Source organism: Aethalodelphis obliquidens, unplaced genomic scaffold, assembly GCF_003676395.1.
Source record: "Aethalodelphis obliquidens isolate GAN/ISIS:26980383/991018 unplaced genomic scaffold, ASM367639v1 scaffold2, whole genome shotgun sequence".
Taxonomy (NCBI): Eukaryota; Metazoa; Chordata; class Mammalia; order Artiodactyla; family Delphinidae; genus Aethalodelphis; species Aethalodelphis obliquidens.
Genome location: NW_020837946.1, coordinates 332,720 through 353,146, shown reverse-complemented (window position 1 = coordinate 353,146; position 20,427 = coordinate 332,720). Strand labels below are relative to the sequence as shown.

At 48.1% G+C, this 20,427-nt stretch overlaps 1 protein-coding gene across 10 annotated transcripts in view; it reads left to right on the top strand.

The window, feature by feature from the left end:
- The window catches only part of FARP2 (FERM, ARH/RhoGEF and pleckstrin domain protein 2), a 92,336-nt gene that overhangs the window by 5,204 nt on the left and 66,705 nt on the right, over positions 1 to 20,427 (top strand). For 8 of the 10 annotated variants that reach the window (XR_003434732.1, XM_027116170.1, XM_027116151.1 and 5 more), the window contains 2 exons: positions 238 to 322; positions 5,586 to 5,802. The exons of 1 other annotated variant lie outside the window; for it this stretch is intronic. Coding sequence is in view for 8 of the 9 variants with exons in the window: in XM_027116170.1 (XP_026971971.1) it covers positions 5,614 to 5,802 (189 nt within the window). In the remaining variant the exon portion in view is untranslated. The remainder of the gene's footprint in view (positions 1 to 237; positions 323 to 5,585; positions 5,803 to 20,427) is intronic. One more of the 10 variants, XM_027116161.1, reaches the window with a different exon arrangement.

Genomic DNA, 20,427 nt, shown 5'->3' with positions numbered 1-20,427 from the left:
CCGCAGGAGCACTGAGCTTCCTGTTCTCCCTCCAGCACCCCCGGTTCCCAGCGTCTTCAGGTGTCCGAAACCCGGAGCTGGGCTCCAGGGGCAGATAGGGAGGGCTGCAGGGGGAGCCACCCAGTTTGGGCTCTAGAGGGAGTGGGAGAAAGCCACCATTTCTTCTCTCTCTCCCTGTTCTCCAGCCAGGCCTGAGACACCTAAAACTCCAAGGGCTTTTTACTCTCTTTCCTGCAGCCTGGTCCCAGCAAGGGTGCAGTCCCAGGACGTGCACGGCAGAGCAGGGGAACAAGCCACAGTCCTCTGGCTGGAAGACTGAGAAGTAAGCCAGGGAGCTATGGGGGGGGGGGAGCTCAGGAGGTGACCCCCATGGAGGGAGGTGCTCAGGAGGTGACCCCTCACAGTTGCCAGTGAACTTGTGGGCTCGACACCGAGCTGTACACGCATGGGGCCGACCGTGTGCCACTTGCCAGAGGCTGTGGGAACTCAACTAAGGGGTCGACCACAGCCCGGGAGCCAGGCTGTCAGCTGGGTGATGGTGCACAGGGAGGATGGAGCCTCTGAAGGTGGAGCTGATGCTGAGACCACGGCTGCGGCCTGAACCCGGCAAGGCCCTGCTGCTGAAAGAGAAGTGCCACATTCCCTGTGGGATTTGAACAAGGCCAGAGGCTCATAACACAGTGTTTAAAATGTCCAGGATATAATCCAAAATTACCTGGCCTACACAGAACCAGGGAAATACCAGCTCACACGAGAAAAGACAGGCTACAGCTGAGATGATGCAGACATCGGAATTACCCGACAAAGACCTTGCGGTGGGCAGAATTTTGGCCCCCATGGCCGTCACCCCCTGGTGTTACTTCTGGGAACAGGTTATGTTACGTGGCAAAAGCACATCGACGAGGTTCCCTATGCGACACGACTGAACACTGTAGGCTCAGGAAGCAGAGCCCAGCGCTGCCCTCCCAGCGCCTCCCCCTCCCCCTGCCCCCAGAGGAAGGTCTTTCCTTTAGGTTTTGGTTTACCCTCCAGGGTGGTTGTTTGAAAAATGCATGTGTTTACCGTCTTCCTCTTTTAACCAGTTAGTGCGCCACGCGCCTTCTTTGTACCTTGCTTTTATTCACCTTTTCATCAAAGAAGCACGTAGAGATCGTTTCCATGCGTGACCGAAATTTTAGCAACTTCCACTGCTGTGGACAGTGGACTGCGCTTGTCTGGGGAGCCACAGGCTGACTTCCCAGCCGAGGGGGAGACGACTTGAGGGCCAAATCTGGGCTGGGCTCACGTCCTGGCTTTGTCACTTCTGAATTATGTGTTATGTGGCAGAGCTTCTTTTTCTTTTTAATAGACCTGATTTTTAGAGCAATTTTAAGTTCACAGCAAAATTGAGTGGAAGTTTCACAGATTTCTCATATGCCCCCCGCCCCCAGACGTGCACAGTCTCCCCCCCATCCCGCCCAACCCCCTGAGTGGTACCTTTGTTACAAACCTGCATTGACACATCATCACCCAAAGCCTTGGCAGACTTTTTTTTTTTTTTTTTTGGTGGTACGCGGGCCTCTCACTGTTGTGGCCTCTCCGTTGCGGAGCACAGGCTCCGGACGCGCAGGCTCAGCGGCCATGGCTCATAGGCACAGCCGCTCCGCGGCATGTGGGAACTTCCCAGACCGGGGCACGAACCCGTGTCTCCTGCATCGGCAGGCGGACTCTCAACCACTGCGCCACCAGGGAAGCCCCTTGGCAGACTTTTGAGCCGAATTTTTCCAACTTCAAGATGGAAATTTTATGTCACGAGTCGGTTTTTAAATTTTTTATTAAATGAGAATACATAGGAGCCGAGTTTGTAGTAGGTAACACCAAATATCAGTGGTGGAAGTTTGTATGTAGCCACCAGAAATATTTTTAGGAATGAAGACTGCAAATCATTTTGTTCACCTGGGAGGGAGAAGGGAACTGGAGTCCCTCGTAGGCACCTGACTCTTGACACCGCTGATTCCCTCCAGATTTCTGGAGAGGGTCTCTGGCAGCAGCAGGGGAGTGAGCAGGGGCTAATGCCTGATGTTTAGAGCCTGCAGGACTGCGGGACGCGCTCTGTGTGTCTAGTCCAGTTTGCATATTCTTGCCTTTTTAATGTTTATTTATAAGCACACAGAGCAAAATAATTTCTGTTAGTTTATTAATTTATGTAAAGCAAATTCAGTGCATACATTTTTCCCTTTGATTTTTTCCCATTGTCAGACTACAGGAAGCAATCAGGCTGTATGTAGCAAGACTGTTGAATGAGCAGCTTCACGCTCCTGCAGGGAGGGGTCCTTCTGCTGCTCGTTCTAAAATGACACCATGATTATTAACTAACATTCACAGCACAGCAGTTACATTCAGTTTTCCATTAAGTGTCTTCCTTTCTAAACTTTCTTAAACTTAAAGCTGAGTAATTATCAAATGGGTGATTTAATGCCACATTGCCGTTGTGTAATAGCAAACAGAGCTTTCTTTGGAATATCAGCAGGAGGGTGCCCCATGGGGTCACTTCCTCTTAAGAGAACTTGTCTCCCTGGGATGAACCTCTGGGATCAGGCCGTCTCGTGGTCCGGAGTCTCAGCCTAAGCTGTGTGGGTGTCTTACTCTGACCAGGTGCAAATAACTAGGATGTAAGCATGCTGCTCACAAGGTGTACGAACCTGCAAAGGCTTCCTCTCAAGAGCCATGTTTTAGAATTCCTTGAGCCAAGAAAATGGTTTTTTTCATCTGTCTAACATATCTTTTGTTCTTATGAGAGATGAAACAATGGTAAATTAAAAGTATGCTGGTTTAAATATATTTTTTATTATAAAATAAACACAGATACAGAAGAACTGCATTAATCAAATATACAGATTAATGAATGAAGTGGACACTGTCCAGTGAAGCGATGGAACTGTGCCGGCCACACCCAGGACCCCTCCCCTGTGCCCTGCCCCCAGGACAGGCCCCTCCCACCAAGGGGACCACTGCCCTGACTGTTCTAGGAATAACCTCCTTGCCTGTTCTTGCAGTTTTCTCACCCGGATGTGCCCCTCAAGACAGGTTAGTCTTGCTTGGTTTGGTTTGTTTTGTTTTGTTTAAAGTAGGCGTTCAGACATGACTTTTCTTATAATAAGTAAAAGAGAAAGAACCTGAAGAAATTTTTTTCCATCTAAAATTATTATGAAGAAATATAAATGAGAATTTTACAGTGGAATACACAACAGAAGTGACTGCTAAAAGTACATCTTGGTTGTATATATGTTTTCAGAATTGTAGCTTTACTTAAAAGGGAAAGGATCACTTTGGTGCCCAAAGTGAACCATCCCGTAGCTTGTTTCAGGAGAAGCTCCTCTTGGTGGCGGGTGTTGGGCGAGTGCTGTGAGCTGACCACGCTTTACTCTCACCTGCGTGCGCACCTGGGACACCTGAGAGGTGGGCTTGACTTCCTTAACACCCCTCTCTTCCGCAGTAACTACTCAAGTTTGTGAGACTGGCATGAAAACGCTCACGTTTATGGCTCTCAGAGCTTCATATACCTCACGCTGAGTATCAGTCAGTGGCAGGAAAACAGGGCTTTTCTGAAGTGTGGTTCCTGACTGCGGCATACACGGTGCCTGTTCTTTGATGCCTGCGACGTTAATTAAGTAAATACTTAGCAAATATTTACAGAATTAGTGACCGCTCCCGGGGGGCATGCAGCCTGGAGAGAGAATTCTGAAGACGGTGGGTAACTGCCGACCTGAACCACACGTGTGGTGCGGGGAATCTACGTGCCAGTCCGAGCCGGGGGTCAGCCCGTTTGTGCATGGGGTGGGTCGGGAGCTGTATTTCGCAGAAGGACACGTCGCCTCATCACTTTGCTCATGCTACGCACATTTCACCTTTCCCGGGGGTTTTAGCTTTCTCATTTTCTGTTTGCTTGTTTGATAAACCAGACATGCATGGAAATTCTCACGCAGATTGTTGGGAAGGTCTTCGCTGAGTAGGGTTTAAGTAGGAGTTGCTTGGCAGTGGGTCACTGAGAAGCTTTTCCATCTTAATTGAAGAGACAATAAGTTCATGAGTTGGTTTATCTTGATAACAAAATAAGCTCGAAAAAGAGGAAAAGGCCACAGGACTCAGCAATTAAGTTGGCATGAAAGGGCACGGACTAGGAGTTTAGTGAGATTAATTCTCTAAAATATTTACTGCAAATTAGTAGAAGACTTTTTGAAGATGATTAAGCAAAATAAAATGGTTTTCACCGCAACTGCATTCTTTTTTTTTTTTTTTTTTTTTTTGCGGTACGCGGGCCTCTCACTGCTGTGGCCTCTCCCGTTGCGGAGCACAGGCTCCGGACGCGCAGGCTCGGCGGCCATGGCTCACGGGCCCAGCCGCTCCGCGGCATGTGGGATCTTCCCAGACCAGGGCACGAACCCGTGTCCCCTGCATCGGCAGGCGGACTCTCAACCACTGCGCCACCAGGGAAGCCCCTGCATTCTTTCTTGATTAAACATCTGACATTTGTGTTTGCCATACTGTGTTTAACCATTAGGTAATGTTTCTTTAAGTTGACTTTCATACATAAATACACGTATTTAAGAAGGGAATTAGCCATAAATAGAAGGTAATTATATTAATAAGGACGACTAAAAAGCAAGGCAGTATGACCAGATTCTAGCAGGCACTGAGCCTGTCCTTTGGTTGTTAAAAAACAATGGCGTGATTGGCTCTGTTCCACTTAACAGCTAAGAACTGGAGACCCTTCCCCCGGCACGTTGAGGAGGGTTGAAAGGGCACGAGCGCCTCCCGGGGCAGCTCTCTGACCCTTGCAGACCCTCGGTGTCGTCATAGGTGAGGAGGGCGTGGGTGGTGGTGACCACAAGGGTATTATGAGGACGGGACAGGGCGGGTGCTGGGAAGGGTGGCACGCGTGTGCTCCCCGTGACGTGTGCCAGGCTGTCACTCAGCGCCAAGTCTGAAGTTAGCTCCTGAACCGCTGGTGGCCCCCACTCCAGCCTGGTGACACAGCTTAGAAAAACCAGGGTGTGCAAAGCGGGCAGACAGCCTGGCTGTCTTCATCCACCTTCCTTGGCATTTTCCCCACCATGTCAGCGGAGGTGGGACCCAGGACCCATGCTGGCACCATGCTGTGTGTACCCCTTTCCCTTTGCTGAAAAGCGCTGTCCGGCACACAGAGCGTGTGGTCAGCACGTGAATGTCTGGGCTGGTGGAGGGAGGAGGTGCAGGGCCTCCAGGTGGTCTGGGGAAAGAGAGGCAGGCGGCTGTGGGCCTCCCCTCCCCTGCCGGTGGGCAGAGATGCTGCGGCTCCTTCAGAGGGTCTGGGGGTTAAATGAGTTCACGCACTGCCAGCTTGCGTGCACCCCAGCGATAGTGGTGTTGGGGCGTGTTGCTGTGTATGCTCACCAGTCGAGGTACGAGGAGAAGATAATCTTTCTAAACTCTTAACTTTGATGTACGTTAAGACTCGTAGAAGTGCAAAAACAGTACAGAGAATTCTTGTGTACCTGACAATTTTCTTACGTTGTTTTAATATTGAAATAACTGGGGATAATTTGGGGGGTTTTTGTGTGTTTTAGTGCATTCCTCACTCTTAGCTGGTGAAGAATGGGGGAGCTGGAAGGAACCTACCGCGTCCTGCAGATCCCAGGGACACGCCTAGGCGCCCAGACCCCCGCGGGCGTCAGCACCCTCGAGCCTGGGCAGGGCCCCTCGGCAGCAGCGGCGTGGCCAGCGGCCAGGACGCCCATCCGAGTGCAGCTGCTGGACAGCTCCGTCGAGGTGTTTGACGTTGAGGTAAGAAGCGAGATTCCTGGAGGCCTAGTTCCTCGCGTTTTCCAGAAGTCGGGTAATATTTGGTATTATGTACCAAACTCCATTTTGCTGGTTAGACTTTGCCTGTTTGTCAAGTCGCCCATGAGTGGCTGGGCTGGTAATAAAATCCTTGGGAACTCCGTCTGCGTTTCCCCTTTTAGTTTGGGGAGTGGTGTTCTCCTGACTTAAAATTCTGACGTAATGTGGTCTTGACATTCTTCTCTTTTGAGAGGCTGGCTGAGAGCCACGCAGTGCAGACTGGAACCAGCTTGTCTCCACCCAGGTCCTGGTGGCCGAGCCGCTGGGTGAGGGACGCCCCTTAGCCTCACAGTGTGTCCTCGTCTGAATGTGAGGGTGACTCAGGTCCCCGCTTCCCAGGGGGGCTGGGGTGAGGGCAGAGCACTCAGTACACGAAGAGCCTGGCACAGCGCTCGCACAGGGCTTGTCTTTCTAGGTCAGCAGTAGGGACGTTTTTATTGTGAAAATTCTCCAATAATACATTGCACTGGTAATGCTGGCAAAGACAGTTGAACATAGCAAACGTTTGGGAGCGTCTTCTCTGATTTTCTAAATGGCACTAGGATGAGCGTCCTTTTAAAAAATTACTTATTTTCACAAGTAACGCAGGAATACATTCTTTTTTCTAATATTTTTATATTGGTTTAAAGTAATACCTTTGGAAGCATCCCCTGCTCTTAATGTCACAAAGTAAAGACGAGAGAATGAACTTAAACTTTAGCAGGAGGTTTATTTATGCTTGGGGAGAGGTCCAGATGCTACACAGAAAATAGAAAGATGATTGAGGAGCTGTGGGCCCGGTGTGAAGAGGCCTAGAGGAAGCCTTGAGGCTCCCGCAGAGCCTGATGGCAGGATGCCTTGTGTGAGAAGGCAGAGGTGAGGAAAGAGGTGAGCACGGTCGGGGGCGGGGAGCGGAGGGGAGAGGCCAGCTGGGGGGCTTGAGGAGTAGAGGTGCCCTCCTGCTTGGAGCCCAGGGTACACACTGAGTGTTCGATGGCAGGTATCTAGTGCCTAGATTCCTAGTGTCTGAACTCAGGGAACCCTGAATGCTTCTTTTAGGTCTTATTTGAGGAAGAAACCAGATGTCATTTCGTCAGGGCAGTGGTAACTGGAACTGGTAGGGCCTGTCTGTCCACCTTCCCCGGTCACTCCTGTGTTGCAAGAAGCAGCCTTTGCAGGGCAGGGAGTTGGGAACAGGCCACCTTTGAGCCCTGGAGGGGGGACTGGCTCTCGGCCCCTGTCTTACCGTACTCGGATGAGTCACCTGGAGAAACAGGTTAAAGATCTGGGAATTAGCTGGGCTCCCACGCCTTTTCCGGACCAATGTTTGGAAGAATTCCCACCGTGTAGCCGTCCTATGATAAACGCATTTGCTATGGTCTAGGCTTAAAAGAGGTTCAGATTTTTTGAAAGAAAGGAAGGAAGAAGAGAAAAGAAAAGAATTGCATTAGTTAGGGTTTACCTTTAGAGCATCTTTTTCTGGCCTGCTTAATGGTCTTTATCAACTAAACCTAGGACCAGAAAAGGAAAAAAAGCACACATTTATCGTTGAGTCATAAATAAGATGTAATCCTTCTCTGAGAAATTTGCTTTTAAATCAGAGATAGCATTTTATAAAGGTTCAGAATATAGAGAGCATGTCGAAGTTTTGATAAATTGAGATTGTTGTTTCTTTTAACCAAATAGAACCATCATGTTTGGTATTTTGATAGACCTGGCAGAGTTACCAGAAAGTAAAGAATCAGATTGCTGTTGTATATCCCGAGTTGGATGGGGTCCTTTTTAAATTGTGCTACTCACTGATGCATACCTTTCAGGAGAAGTTAAAACTCAATGTATTTTTTTGTAAGTTAGTTGTATTCTATTTCTAAGTACCCTAGTCGTCTACAACTGTATCAGTTAGCTTTGCTGAGTAACACGTCACCCCCAAACCTGATAACTTAAAAGAGCAAATATTTAATATTTTCTGCATGTCTGAGTGTTGGCTTGGAGGTTCTTCTGGTCTGAGTGCTGAGTGGTCTAGGATGGCCTCGCTCACATGTCTGGGGCCCCAGCTGGAACCTCTCTCCGTGTGGGACCTCACTCTCCAGCGAGCTGGCGTGACCTTGTGCGCATGGTGATGGGAATGCGCTCGGTGGTGGCAGCTGTGAGGTCCCTGAGGCCTAGGCTTGTAATTCACACGTGTACCTTCTGCCGGGTTTGGCTGATCAAGCAGGCTGCCAGGCAAGCCCAGGTTGAAGAAGTACCCAGAGTCTGTGGCCATTTTCTGCAGAGGCTCTCACACGGCTGCTGCCAGGGATCGGGTGCACAGTCCCTGGAAAGTCTCTGAAGCTCTGGTATCTGGTGTCAGCGGGCTGGGCGGGTTTGCCAGATGAAGCACTTTGTGGGGCCTCCTCCGGGAGGGGCTGCTGGAGAAGGTGCATCTGCCCTGCTCCCTCCTCCCCAGTGTCTCCCGTGGGCCGCCGTTGCCAAGATCCGAGGTGCAGAGCCCAGGCTGGGTCTCCCTGGGCCTGCCGCCCCTGCCCCACCATCCCTGGTCACCGATCTTGTCTGTCGTTCCCCCGCCCGCCCTGTACAGTTGGACTGAGAGACACACTGTGGTTGGGTGACTTTCGCTGTGGGTCTGTGGGTGGTATAGACTTGAGGTGCCGGGCAGTGAGGTCCCGGGGCGGATGGCCTCTGTTGGTGGCACAAAAGGCGGGTCTTGGGGAAGACGCCCCCACCCCGGAGCTGGCCGGGCTCTCCTCCTGGAAGGCAGTTCCTGGGCGGCGAGGCTGCTTCCGTGTTTGGACCAGTGCCGGTAAGTGCGGTCGACCGAACGGAAGCGAGGGTGAGCTTGGGTAACGTGCTTTCGTTAGGAGTTTTTAGTTTTTCCCTCTATGGCAACGTCTTCTGACGCTAGGGATTCAGGTGTTGTGTTTTGTGTCTGGGGTTTTGGGGCCGTCCACACCTATCTTAACGGTGTGCTGATTTGGTTTATTTTTTACTAAGTATTCTGCAGTATTGTCTGCAGACTCGCAGGGTTGATGTGCAGCCGGTGGCACCTGGCCTGGTGTGGCCTGTGTGGACTCCCCTGGTTGATACTGAAGGTTTATTCTTAGGGGAAGAAGTTGACGTTTAGTTATTTTTGAAACGGCGTCTTCTGCTGGTGCCTGTGGCTCTTCACAGGCAGAGTCTGTGGCTCATCGTCTCCTGCTGCTTCAGCAGCTGAGGCTGCCCTCCCCCAGCCCTCATTCCCTTCCTTCAGAGGGGTGAGCGCATCCGCGAGCCCCTGGCTCCGTCTGTCTCCCACCCACTAGGGCGGTGATGTGAGCTTTGCTTCTGCCAGCTCAGGCCCCACGATACCGGCCAGCGCTCTGAGAGTCAAAACCGCTGGCCACACGGGAGCCTTTTCTTCCTCTGGCTTTCTCTCTCGGTCTGCAGTCCTGCTGCCCCAAAGTCAGGGTGGCTGGAAGCTGGAAGCTGGGGTCTGTCTGCTTTTTCCTGAGCAGCACTGGATAAGCTGAAACTTTCTAGCAACTTTATTGAGATATAACCGTACAGTCACCCACGTAAAGCGTGCAATTCAGTGGTTTTTAACGTATTCACAGAAACGCAGAGCCATCACGCCGGTCAGTTTTAGAACGTTTTCATCCCTCCCAGTTGGAAACCCCACGCCCTTTAGCTGTCGCCCTCGCAGCCCCAGCATCCTCAGTGCCCCCCCCCCCCGCAGCTCTAAGCAAATCGTGACCTGGGTCCTGTTTCCACAGACCCCTTTCATCTGAGCAGAGTCGTACGTGGCTTTTTGTGACTGGCTTGTCACTTAGCGTGGTGTTTTAGGGGTTCATCCACGTTGTTGGACGTCTCAGCACTATTTTCCTTTTTGTTCCCCACTCGTCAGCTGGTGGACGTCCCACCTTTGGGCTGTTGCGAACGTCGCTGCTGTAAACATTTGGGTACAGGTTTTGTGGGGACATGCGTTTCCACTTGTCTCGGACAGACCCCTGGGGGTGGGACTGCTGAGTCGTACAGCGACTGTGTGTGATCGTTTGGGGAACTGGCAGACTGCTTTCCAAAGCAGCCGCACCATTTATATCCACCAGCCACTTTATGAGGCTTCCAATTTCCCCACGTTCTCAACTACACTTACTATTCTTTGACTTTTTGATTCTAAACATCCTAGTGGGTTTCAAGTGGTATCTCGTTGTGGTTTGAGGTGAAATTTTTAAAATTTTTAATGGCTAAAGAAAGGAAGGTTTTCAGCCCAAAAATATGAGAATTGTACCATTAAAAATTTATCTTTGGGGCTTCCCTGGTGGCGCAGTGGTTGCGAGTCCGCCTGCCGATGCAGGGGACACGGGCTCGTGCCCCGGTCCGGGAGGATCCCACATGCCGCGGAGCGGCTGGGCCCGTGAGCCATGGCTGCCGAGCCTGCGCGTCCGGAGCCTGTGCTCCGCAACGGGAGAGGCCACAACAGTGAGAGGCCCGCGTACCGCAAAAAAAAAAAAAAAAAAAAAAATTATCTTTGGGGTGGTTCCTTGGATAGATTATGAGTAATTGTGGAGTTAACCGTCTAGCTGTGGCCCAGTTACCACACGTGGAGTGAACATTTCTACATCCCAGAGTTGTGAGGACCACAGAGAAAGCAGGCTGAGGGCAGGCCCTGGAGGCCCTGGGAACTGAAGCTGGTAGAGGAGCGGGAGCTGCCGTGTCAAAATTTTTAAAACATTTTAAAGTTTCATTTAGACTTTTACTGACACTGTATTTATTTTTATTTATTTTTAAAAGATGTATTTGTTTGTTTATTTATTTATTTATTTGGGCTGTGCCGGGTCTTAGTTGCGGCATGCGGACTCTTAGTTGCGGCACGCAGGATCTAGTTCCCCGACCAGGGATCGAACCCGGGCCCCCTGCATTGGGAGCGTGGAGTCTTACCCACTGGACCACCAGGGAAGTCCCCTGCAATTGTATTTTTAAATCAATATTTATCTCATCTGTAAGTACTAGCTGCCAATGTCTACGATTTAGTCTCATCCATTTGGATCATCTGCTTTAACAAACTTACGTTTATCGTGATTACGTATGATAATGAAGCAAGGTGTACTTCGTGGTTCTTTATATTGATTACTAGTTTGTGTCCGGAAGGGCGCAAAGAAAGGGGGAGAAATCTGTCTGATGGATTCAGGGTGGAACTTCAACTCTGTCTAATTTTAAGTGATGTTTGACATTTACTGATGGGATTTTTAACTCCCTGAAGGTCAGTCAGTGACCAATTTTTTGATCTAGTAAAATCATGATTTGTTTTCAGTTAATTAAATGAATTCTGTGGTTTTGAAATTAGAAATCTGACCTCAGGTCTGGAAAGTTTTTTTTCTCAGCTGTAAGAGAAACCATCTGGAGGCCGTGTGTCGGCTCGATTGTCCTGCATGCAAAGTCAGGGAGTAGAAAGTGTCCAGCTCCTTGCCCTGTACGTGTGAGCGGTGTCCATGCTGCCCTGGGAGCAGCAGAGGGGCCGAGCTGGCGGTCCTGTCCTCCCTGGAGAGGCCTCCCCTCGACTGCAGAGGGCGCAGCATTGGGGACAGGGCACGTTCCTGCGTCGCTGACCATTCATGGCGGGTTTAGGAATGGACGTCACCTATAGCTTTTCTGTTCTCTGGAGTCAGTATTGCGGAAAGAGTGATATTTAGTGATTGAGAGAACAGTCTGGGATGTGGTTTGGGTAAGGGAGACCTCACCCACGGGAGTGAATGTCATGCCTTCGCTGGCAGGTGTGGTGGAGTGCTAATGAACGTGAAGGTTGCTCACGTTTCCCCTTTTCTTAACATCCTCAAAAGTTTCAGAGTGGGCTTTCTTTCTTTCTTTTTTTTTAGAATTGCAAAAGCTTTAGCTTAAATATGTGGCAAGTAGGAGGACAGATTCTCAGCCATGAAGTCCCATGCTGGAGGACTTGGAAGTTGCTATTCCAGTAAAAACTTAATGTTTTCTTTCTGGCCAGGAAGAAATAGCCAGACTTCCGGAGAGTACCGTAGCCAGATGTCTGTCGCTGCTCCTACACGAGCGCCCTAAATATGGCAAAGAAACCGCCTGAGAGCTTATTTTGGTCTGATCTCAGAAGAAGACGTTAGTAATTCAGCATCTGAAGTTTGGCGATAATATAGGCTTTATATAAGAGCTCTGTGTGTCCCTAGTATATGCAGCAATTATGTGATTCTGCCCTAGGTTTTGAAACCTATTATTTTGTTTTGGAAAATTGATCTGTGTTTTGACCCTGAAGCCCAGGAATGTGGCAGGGTGGGACGAGGCAGAGGTGTGGGCATTTACCCAGTTGTGGTATCGAAGCTCCAACACACATGCACGCACACGCCTGCACACGGACATGCCTGAGGGTTGGCATGCACAGTCTATGTTGGATGACCCCGCGATGATGACCGATGACAAATGGAAAAGAATCGGGAAATGTCGCCGAGGGAAGACCCATCCCCACCATTGTGTAATGGAAGACAGCAGACTTGTCTCAGGGTCCCAGCAGAGGGTCATAGAAAGGAAACTTGCCCATTGGGTTGTCTTGACTTGCAAGCTGTTTCCTGAGCCCTTAAGACACGTGACGGGTTTATGTCGTTGGCAACCCCAGCAGGAGGCAGAGGCAGAGTGAGCTGCCGGGTGACGCAGCTGGCCTGTGACCCCACCCCACCCCCTGGCTGTCTCCAGAACCCTTGCTCTTATCCACGTGATGCTCTCATTTACTGATCAGAAAGAATTTGGTTCTGTTGTCCTGTGTTCATAGGAGGCTAGAAGAGCTGACCTTGTACTTGTTTCACTGATTGGGCCCTTGAATCGCTGTTCCCGTTCAGCTTCCACCCCTTCCCAGAAATTCCCGATGCCTGCACTCTTGGCGCAACTCCCCACAAGGAGGTGGCCCGCCTGAGAGTGGTGCTGCCTGACCACCGAGGCCTCCTGGGCTCGCACGCTCATCCCTCTCCCTACAGCCGCGTGGGGCACGTTAGGAGCAGGTTTTAAATCTCAGCGCCTCACCACCCGATGGCGTGAGGAAGGGCCTTGCTCCAAGTCTGGGAACGGCTTTGCTCAGGGGCCCCGTCCGGACGTGTAGCCAGAGTGGGGGGGGGGGGGGCGGTGACGTCCGCGCCTGTCTGCTCCTGCGGGGGCCACGTGGGCGGGGAGGCTAGAAAGGCCCAGAGTCGTCCTCTGTAGGCCTTCACTCGGCTGCCCGACACACACCCCATGTCCTGCCCCCCATGTTGAGCTGTGTAGCCTGGCACACCCCAGGGCTTTCTGCACTTATAGAATCCGCTCTGTTCGGTGGTGAACAGTGTCTGGATGTTAGGAGCAGTGCTGCTGCGGATGCTTTTGTGTGTGTTGCTGCGTGCGCTGGTTTCTCTAGGGTGTGTCCCCAGCGTGCACTTTGTGGTTGTAGGATGTGTCCATTTTTGCCCTGCCCAGGTACGTGGATTGCTCTGGAAACCCGTTAGACCGTCTCACGGGCCCTTCGTCCACACAGGACCACTGCCAGCCATTCTCTGATCCTGTGGCCTTTCTCCTGCTGCTTCCATCCACGGGGGCTGCTGCCCAGTGTGGGCCGCTGGTGGGCCTGGCCCCGGGGCTGTCTGCATCCCGTCCTGATTCCTGTCCCCAGCCAGGTCATCTGAGAGCGCTGCCGTCCTCCTGGTCCCCCCACCCCACCCCCTGCAGCCTCCAGTGAGCCTTTCACACCTACTGCACATTCGGGTCGCCAGGGCCACCTTTAAAACATGCCGTGCTGCTGAGGAATCCTCAGGTGATTCTGGGCAGGATGCGCGGCCGGGGTTTCGAGAAGAGCTGACGGGTTCTGGAATGTGTGCCCTCCCCCACCCCGGGCACCCTCTGCTGACCCATTTCTCCTGACCCTCATTTCTTCCCTCCGTCCATTCATTCAATCCCTGAACAAAACAAACACACCCTCCCCCTCCCCTCCCCCTCCCCCTCCCCCCCGCCTCCCCCTCCCCTCCCCTCCCCCCTTTCTTCCCCTCCTCTCCCCGCCCCCAGAAGGTATGGTGTCCCACAAGACTTCCTCCAAGCTCCACTTCTCAGTGGAGCTTTGCTAGGTCGTAGCAGCCGCACAATTCATTTTCTGTCCTAAGAACCTAATTCTGTGTTACTGATCACTTTCAGTTAAAGAAAGTAACCAAGATTCTCCAGAAAGCTGGCTGGAAGATTGCAATTCTCTCTTCTTTCAAGGAGAGCGTTCTGTGTTTTCACTTGTACTGTGTTTAATACACGTTTTTTCCGAAGTTTATCTTACTGTTTCACGAATAGCGTGTCCACCAGGATTAGCACTTGCACCGGTGCTAATCGGTCCGCTCCCTGGCAACGCTGTGCCGCTGGGAGGCTCTCGCGCAGCCGGTACCTCAGAGACCAGCCAGGATGGCACACAGGGTTCCTGATGCCACCTGTTTGGGAGGGAGTTCAGCTGATTGTTACAAATCACACGTGTCCCTTGTAAGAAAATGGAAGATGGGGAAGGCCTATAGCCAAGAATCACCACCCAGGAAACAGCCAAGCACAGTGTTCTGAATATCCTTCCACCCTTTTATCTGTTCACATATATTCACTAAACACACCTAGAATCAAACCACATACATTTGTAGTCTGTTTTTAAACTTAGCATACTGTTGAACATGTTTCTGTATACTTTCTCCTTAAATTTTTAATGACTACGTAGTTTTCTAGTTTTCAGTTTCTTTGTGATGAATCTTTGTACACAGTCTGGATTTTTCCCTGTAGATGGATATCTGGAGCTGGAGGTTCTGCGTCAGCGGGTGCTGTACGGCCCTCGGGGAGCCCCACAGAGGGCAGAAGCGCTTTACACCCCCCGCAGCACCTATTATGGTTTCTAATGAAACCTCCAGTTTAATAGGCAAAAGTTATGTTTTTTAGACACAGTTTTATCAGACTTAACTATTTTGGTTTTGTTCTGAGGGGTTTTTTGTGTGTGTGTTTGCTCTACTTTTTTTTTTTTTTTTTTTGGTAAAATAGATGCAGGAGAGATTTACCACGTTAAACACTTTTCAGTGCGCAGCTCAGTGGCGCTAAGTCCAGTCTCGTCGTTGTGCAGCCATCACCACCGTCCATCCGTGTCACTCTTCATCTTGTAAAATTGAAGCTCTGTCCCCCTGAAACGCTGACCCACCCCCAGCCCCTGGCACCCACCATCCTTCTGTCTCTGTGATTCTTCTCCTCTGAGTACCTCAAATAAGTGGAATCACACAGTATTTGTTCTTGAGCGAGTGGCTTATTTCACTCAGCCCCGTGGTGTCGAGGTTCTCTCGTGTTGCAGCACGTGTCACAACTTCCTTTTCAAGGTGAATGATGTTCCACTGCATGGATGGCCCACACTTTGCTTAGCCCTTCAAATGCTGAGGGGCAGATGGGTTGCTTCCACAGTTCAGCTCTTGTGAGTGGTGCTGCTGTGAACATGGGCGTACACACGTCTCCTCAAGACTCTGCTTTCTTTTCGTTTGGGTGTATACCCAGTAGTGGGATTGCTTAATCACGTGGTCATTCTATTTTAACTTTTTGAGGAAGCTCCATACTGTTTTCCACAGTGACTGTACCATTTTGCATTCTCACCAACGGTGCATGAGGTTTCTAATTTCTCCACATCCTAGCCAACACTGGTTGTTTTCTTTTCTTTTTCTTTCTTTTTTTTTTGATAGCAGCTATCCTGATGGGTGTGGGTGGTACCTCACTGTGGTTTTGATTTGCATTTTCCTGATGGTCAGTGATGTTGAGCATCTTTTCATGGGCTTATTTGCATATATATGTCTTCTTTGGAGAAATATCTATCCAGGTCCTTTGCCCATTTTTGAATTGAGTTGTTTGGTTTTTTTGTTAAGTTTTAAAAGTTCTCTACATATCCTGGATCTTAGTCGCTTATCAAATATGCAATTTGCAAATTTTTCTACGTCATATTAGAAGTTAAAAAAAATGGGAAGTTGAGAGTAAGTATATGGTATTTGAAGTGAAAAGAAAAAGCCAGGAGATGTTGGAGACATCACAGAAAGTGACAACTTACAGTGAAGAAAAGGACAGAAAGTTTATGGCAAGCACAGTCAGGGATTGGACACCTGGACAGGCCGTCGGTGTGCGTTTGTGCCACTTTCCGCGACCCCATGGCTCTCGGGGGCAGGTGTGTCCCAGCACCTGGGATGCTCCGGGCACCACTATGGAAGCCGGGCCGGGATGCCAGGTGAGCCCAGCCTTCTTGCTGCTCATGCTGCAGTAGAAGCTCGAGGATAAACTAGGGAAAGCAGAGCCCTTAGTGCTCAGGAGAGAAACAAAGCAGGCAGGGGCGGAGTGTGGGTGCACCCTTGGACAGGAAGGGGTGGAGATGGACCGGCACGTGCAGGGGGTGCAGGGGCCTGGAGGCTGAGGACCCAGAGCCGGGCGTGTGGGTGGGAGGAGAGGGGACACAGGGGGTGGGTCCCCGGGGAGGCCCTGGCCCTCCTGCGCTCAGGCCCCTCGCAGCGAGACACACGTGCCAGCCATGTCAGCTGTTGACCAAGGAGGCCGCTTTAAACTCTCCTGTCCTCGACTCCTGGGTCACAGTAATTATGGGCTTTTATTTTCAGCGAGATTTTGACTAGTCTTTAAAAGAAACATGAAAAACATCTGTAGGTGCTTCCCAACTGTTGTTACTGGAATGCTTTGGAATGTCCTTTGCACATGTGTTACGCTTTTGTGTGTGTAATTTTGTAGTTTATGTAACTTGCCACCGTGGCAGAGAGGAGCCCAGCCCTTACTTGAGGGCTTTTTCTGGTGACAGTGAAAATCAGGAAGAAATGTTTTCCTGCTTGGCTCCTGGTCTCAAACCCCTGCCTGGGACTGAGCCTTCTTCAGAAGTTCCCGTGTAGACTTCTGCCGTAGCTTCACTGTTAAGCCTAAAATATCTTTTTCTAAAATAAATTTAACATTACTGATTATGAAAGATACATTCTTTCTTACTGTTCTATTTTTAGATATTTATGTTTCCTCATAATTATATTTTTTGCATTTGTTTTATCCACTAATATGTGGCCTTATGCTTTTTTGCATGTTTTGATATTTGAATCTGATAAAGTTAGATTTTTATAGCCGAAGAAAAGCCTTTTTTTCCCCTATTAAAGTAATTTTCAGTTAAGACAACTCAGAATGACTTTAAGGCTCTAGACGTTGCTTTCCTTCTGGAAATTATGTTGGAACATGGACTCTTTTAAATCAGACACTAAGTCAAGGATGGTCAGTTTTATAGCTGTTTGCTTCTGGCTCTGATTTATATCAATTCTATGTCTTTTAAAACCGTATAAAATAGTAGAAACATATCCTAAATGTAGCGAGGAATCCAAATTGTATTATGAAATGAAACCATAAATTTTACATAAGTACTGAGATAAAATTTAACTTGTTAGCATATTAACATAAAGAATAAAAAAAGACATCTTGAGAGACTTTGATACACTCTTGCTGAGAGCACAGGCTTCTACGAAGGGTCTTCAATTTTTCCTTATTTAGGGGAATCAGATTAGGAGACACCTAAGAGCACCAGAGGAGGGCAAACTTGTTTCGGAAAATTGTTACTCTAAGTTCTGGAAAACTAAAGTTTGTTTGTTTTTGTTTTTTTTTAATTTTTATTTATTTTATTTTTATTTTTGGCTGTACTGGATCTTCGTTGCTGTGCGCGGGCCTTCTCTAGTTGCGGCGAGCGGGGGCTACTCTTCGTTGCGGTGCATGGGCTTCTCATTGCGGTGGCTTCTCTTGTTGCGGAGCACGGGCTCTAGGCACGCAGGCTTCAGTAGTTGTGGCACGCGGGCTCTAGAGTGCAGGCCCAGCAGCTGTGGTGCACGGGCTTAGTTGCTCCACAGCATGTGGGATCTTCCCGGGCCAGGGCTCGAACCAGTGTCCCCTGCATTGGCAGGTGGATTCCCAACCACTGCGCCACCAGGGAAGTCCCCCAAAGTTTTTATTGCTGCAGATTTTCTACAGTTTAGAAACTGATGCTGTTATTTTTAATTATTCAAGTCAACTGACTTTGTAAAGTTATAGTATTTCGTGTTGATTTTTTTTTTCTTTTTCACTGTAGAAAACTTTTTATGTATTTTTTTCAAATGATAAGATTAATACATGCTCACAGTAAAAAATTCAGTCAGTCAGTACAGAGGAAAACAGTTAAATGTATTATTCTCCTACACCCAGAAATAATGCCTTTGACATTGTGGTCATGTTACCCGTTTAATCTTCCAGACGGTCAGCCGTGTGTGTGCACGTGGGGTGCAGGCCCACAGTCCACGTCACACCCGTCCACTTGATCATGTAAGCACTTCCCAACGTTTGCGCGTTTACCTGTTTCTCTTTTTACCTCCTGTAGTTTCTGCGCTATGAATCTTGACACCATGTGAATTGGTACCAAGATATTCGTTGTAATATGCTGATGGGCATAGCACTGTTTTCCTCTTATAAAATGTGTACTTTTTTTTGGTCTCAGTTGCCTTTTTGGCCTAAATTCAACCATGTATTCTATAAAGTTTGTGTTCCCTTACTTTTTGTTGTTGTTTGCCATATTCGTGATTCAACCATGTCATTCTTTTATTTTCAACCTTTCTGTATCATTTGCTTCAGCTGTGTTTCTTGTATACAACCTAATGGCCAACACTGAGTGTTTACCACATTCTGAGTGCTGTTCAGAAGCACTTTGCCTGTACTATTTAATTTCCTCCTTAACCATTAGCAGCATTATTATTAGTTTTGTTTTATAATTGAGAAAACTGAGATACAGGGAATTTTTAAAACTTACCCAGTACTGGAAGTTCCAGCCAGGACAATTAGGAAAAAAAGGAAAAGAGTAAGAAAAAATGAAATAAAAGGAATCCGTATTGGAAAGGAAGAAGTGAAACTATCTCTTATTTACAGATGACATTATGATGTATATGGAAAATCCTAAGGAATCTACAAAAAAAAAAAAAAAGAACTATTGGAACTATTAAATTCAACAAAGCCACAGGATACAACATTAATATACAAATATCAATTTGTATTTCAATACACTAGCAATGTACAATCCCAAAATAAAATTAAGAAAACAATTCCATTTACAGTGGCATCGAAAAAGAATAAAATACTTAGGAACAAATTTAACAAAAGAACCTCAAAATTTATATGCTGCCTGGTAGTCAACTACTAATTTCTTGAAGGGGAAATCTGTAGTTTTAACCCATAAAAAGAGTTTTGAAAAGCCAGTTAGTCACCTGTAGATTTTGAGTGAAACTTTTTATTTATGGGAAAAAAAATTCCAAAGGGAATAGCCTAGAAAGGTCTTTTCTTTTCTCCTTTGCAGTATAATTATAAAAATAATTGCAAATTCTCAAGCACAATAAAATTCTAATTAAATTACAATTCACTGATTTTTTTTATTTATATGGTCAAATTATCCTCCCTTTTGTATTGTCCATCCATTTTCCTATGTTTTAAAACTTAAACCACAACTGTAGAGTGTTTATGTTGAATCCAGCTACAAAAATATTAACTATTTTTTACATTGCATTTTTTCCTAAAAACTAAACACAATAATATATGTAAAGTCCTAAAATAATTGAATCTTTTACATTTGTCTACTAGAAGTACTGATTTGTGATAGAACCAGATTTCATGTTCTCTGAAAAGCTCCATTAATTAGGGGGGGAAATGCCTACATGCTACTAAAAACAAATTCAATAAATCCCACTCTGTTTCTGAAAAACATGATCTTTAAAGGTGAATTTTAAATGCCAGAATCAAATGTCAGGAGAAACAGACTTTTCTTTTTTTTGCCTTCAATGAATAGCTAAAGATTAAAAGAAAAGATTTGGTTTAGAGAACATATATTTTTCACTGGCATTTTAGGATGGTGTTTACCAAAATGTCATAACTGCTTATTTGCAACTGTTCCTCGTGCTTCTAGCAAAGGGCGGTGAAAGGAAACATCGAGCTCAGCTGTGGAAGCCCAGGAGTTTTGCTTTGCATTTCATCCCTCCACTTCCCACCCCTGCTTGGGATGGCCCAGACCTAACCATCACCAGAGACAGCTCAACTCAATTCCAAACACATATTATGAGCAGTGAAACTGTGAAATTATGAGCAGTGAAACTGTAACTTTAAAACAAACAAACAAAAAAACACCCTGTGCACTGAAAACTGTAAAACTACTGAGAGAAGTGAAGGAAGATCTAAATAAATCAGTGGAAAGATACCCCATTTTCATGGATCAGCAGACTTGCTATTATTAAGATGGCAGTGCTCCGCGGCTGACCTACAGATCTATTGTGATCCCTGTCAAGTCCCAGCTGGCTTTTTTACAGAAACTGACAAGGTGATCTGAAAATGTATATGGGAATTCAAGGGACCTAGAATAGCCAAAAACAATCTTGAAAAAGAAGAAAGTTGGAAGAGTCACACTTTCCCGTTCCAAGGATGACTAGAACGCAACAGTGATCCACGTGGTGTGGTGCCAGCAGGACAGAGGTACAGACCACCCTCCGTGCCTGCAGGCCCCACATCACACATTCAGCCGAGCGCGGATGCATCCACGCACACGTGACCCGCAGA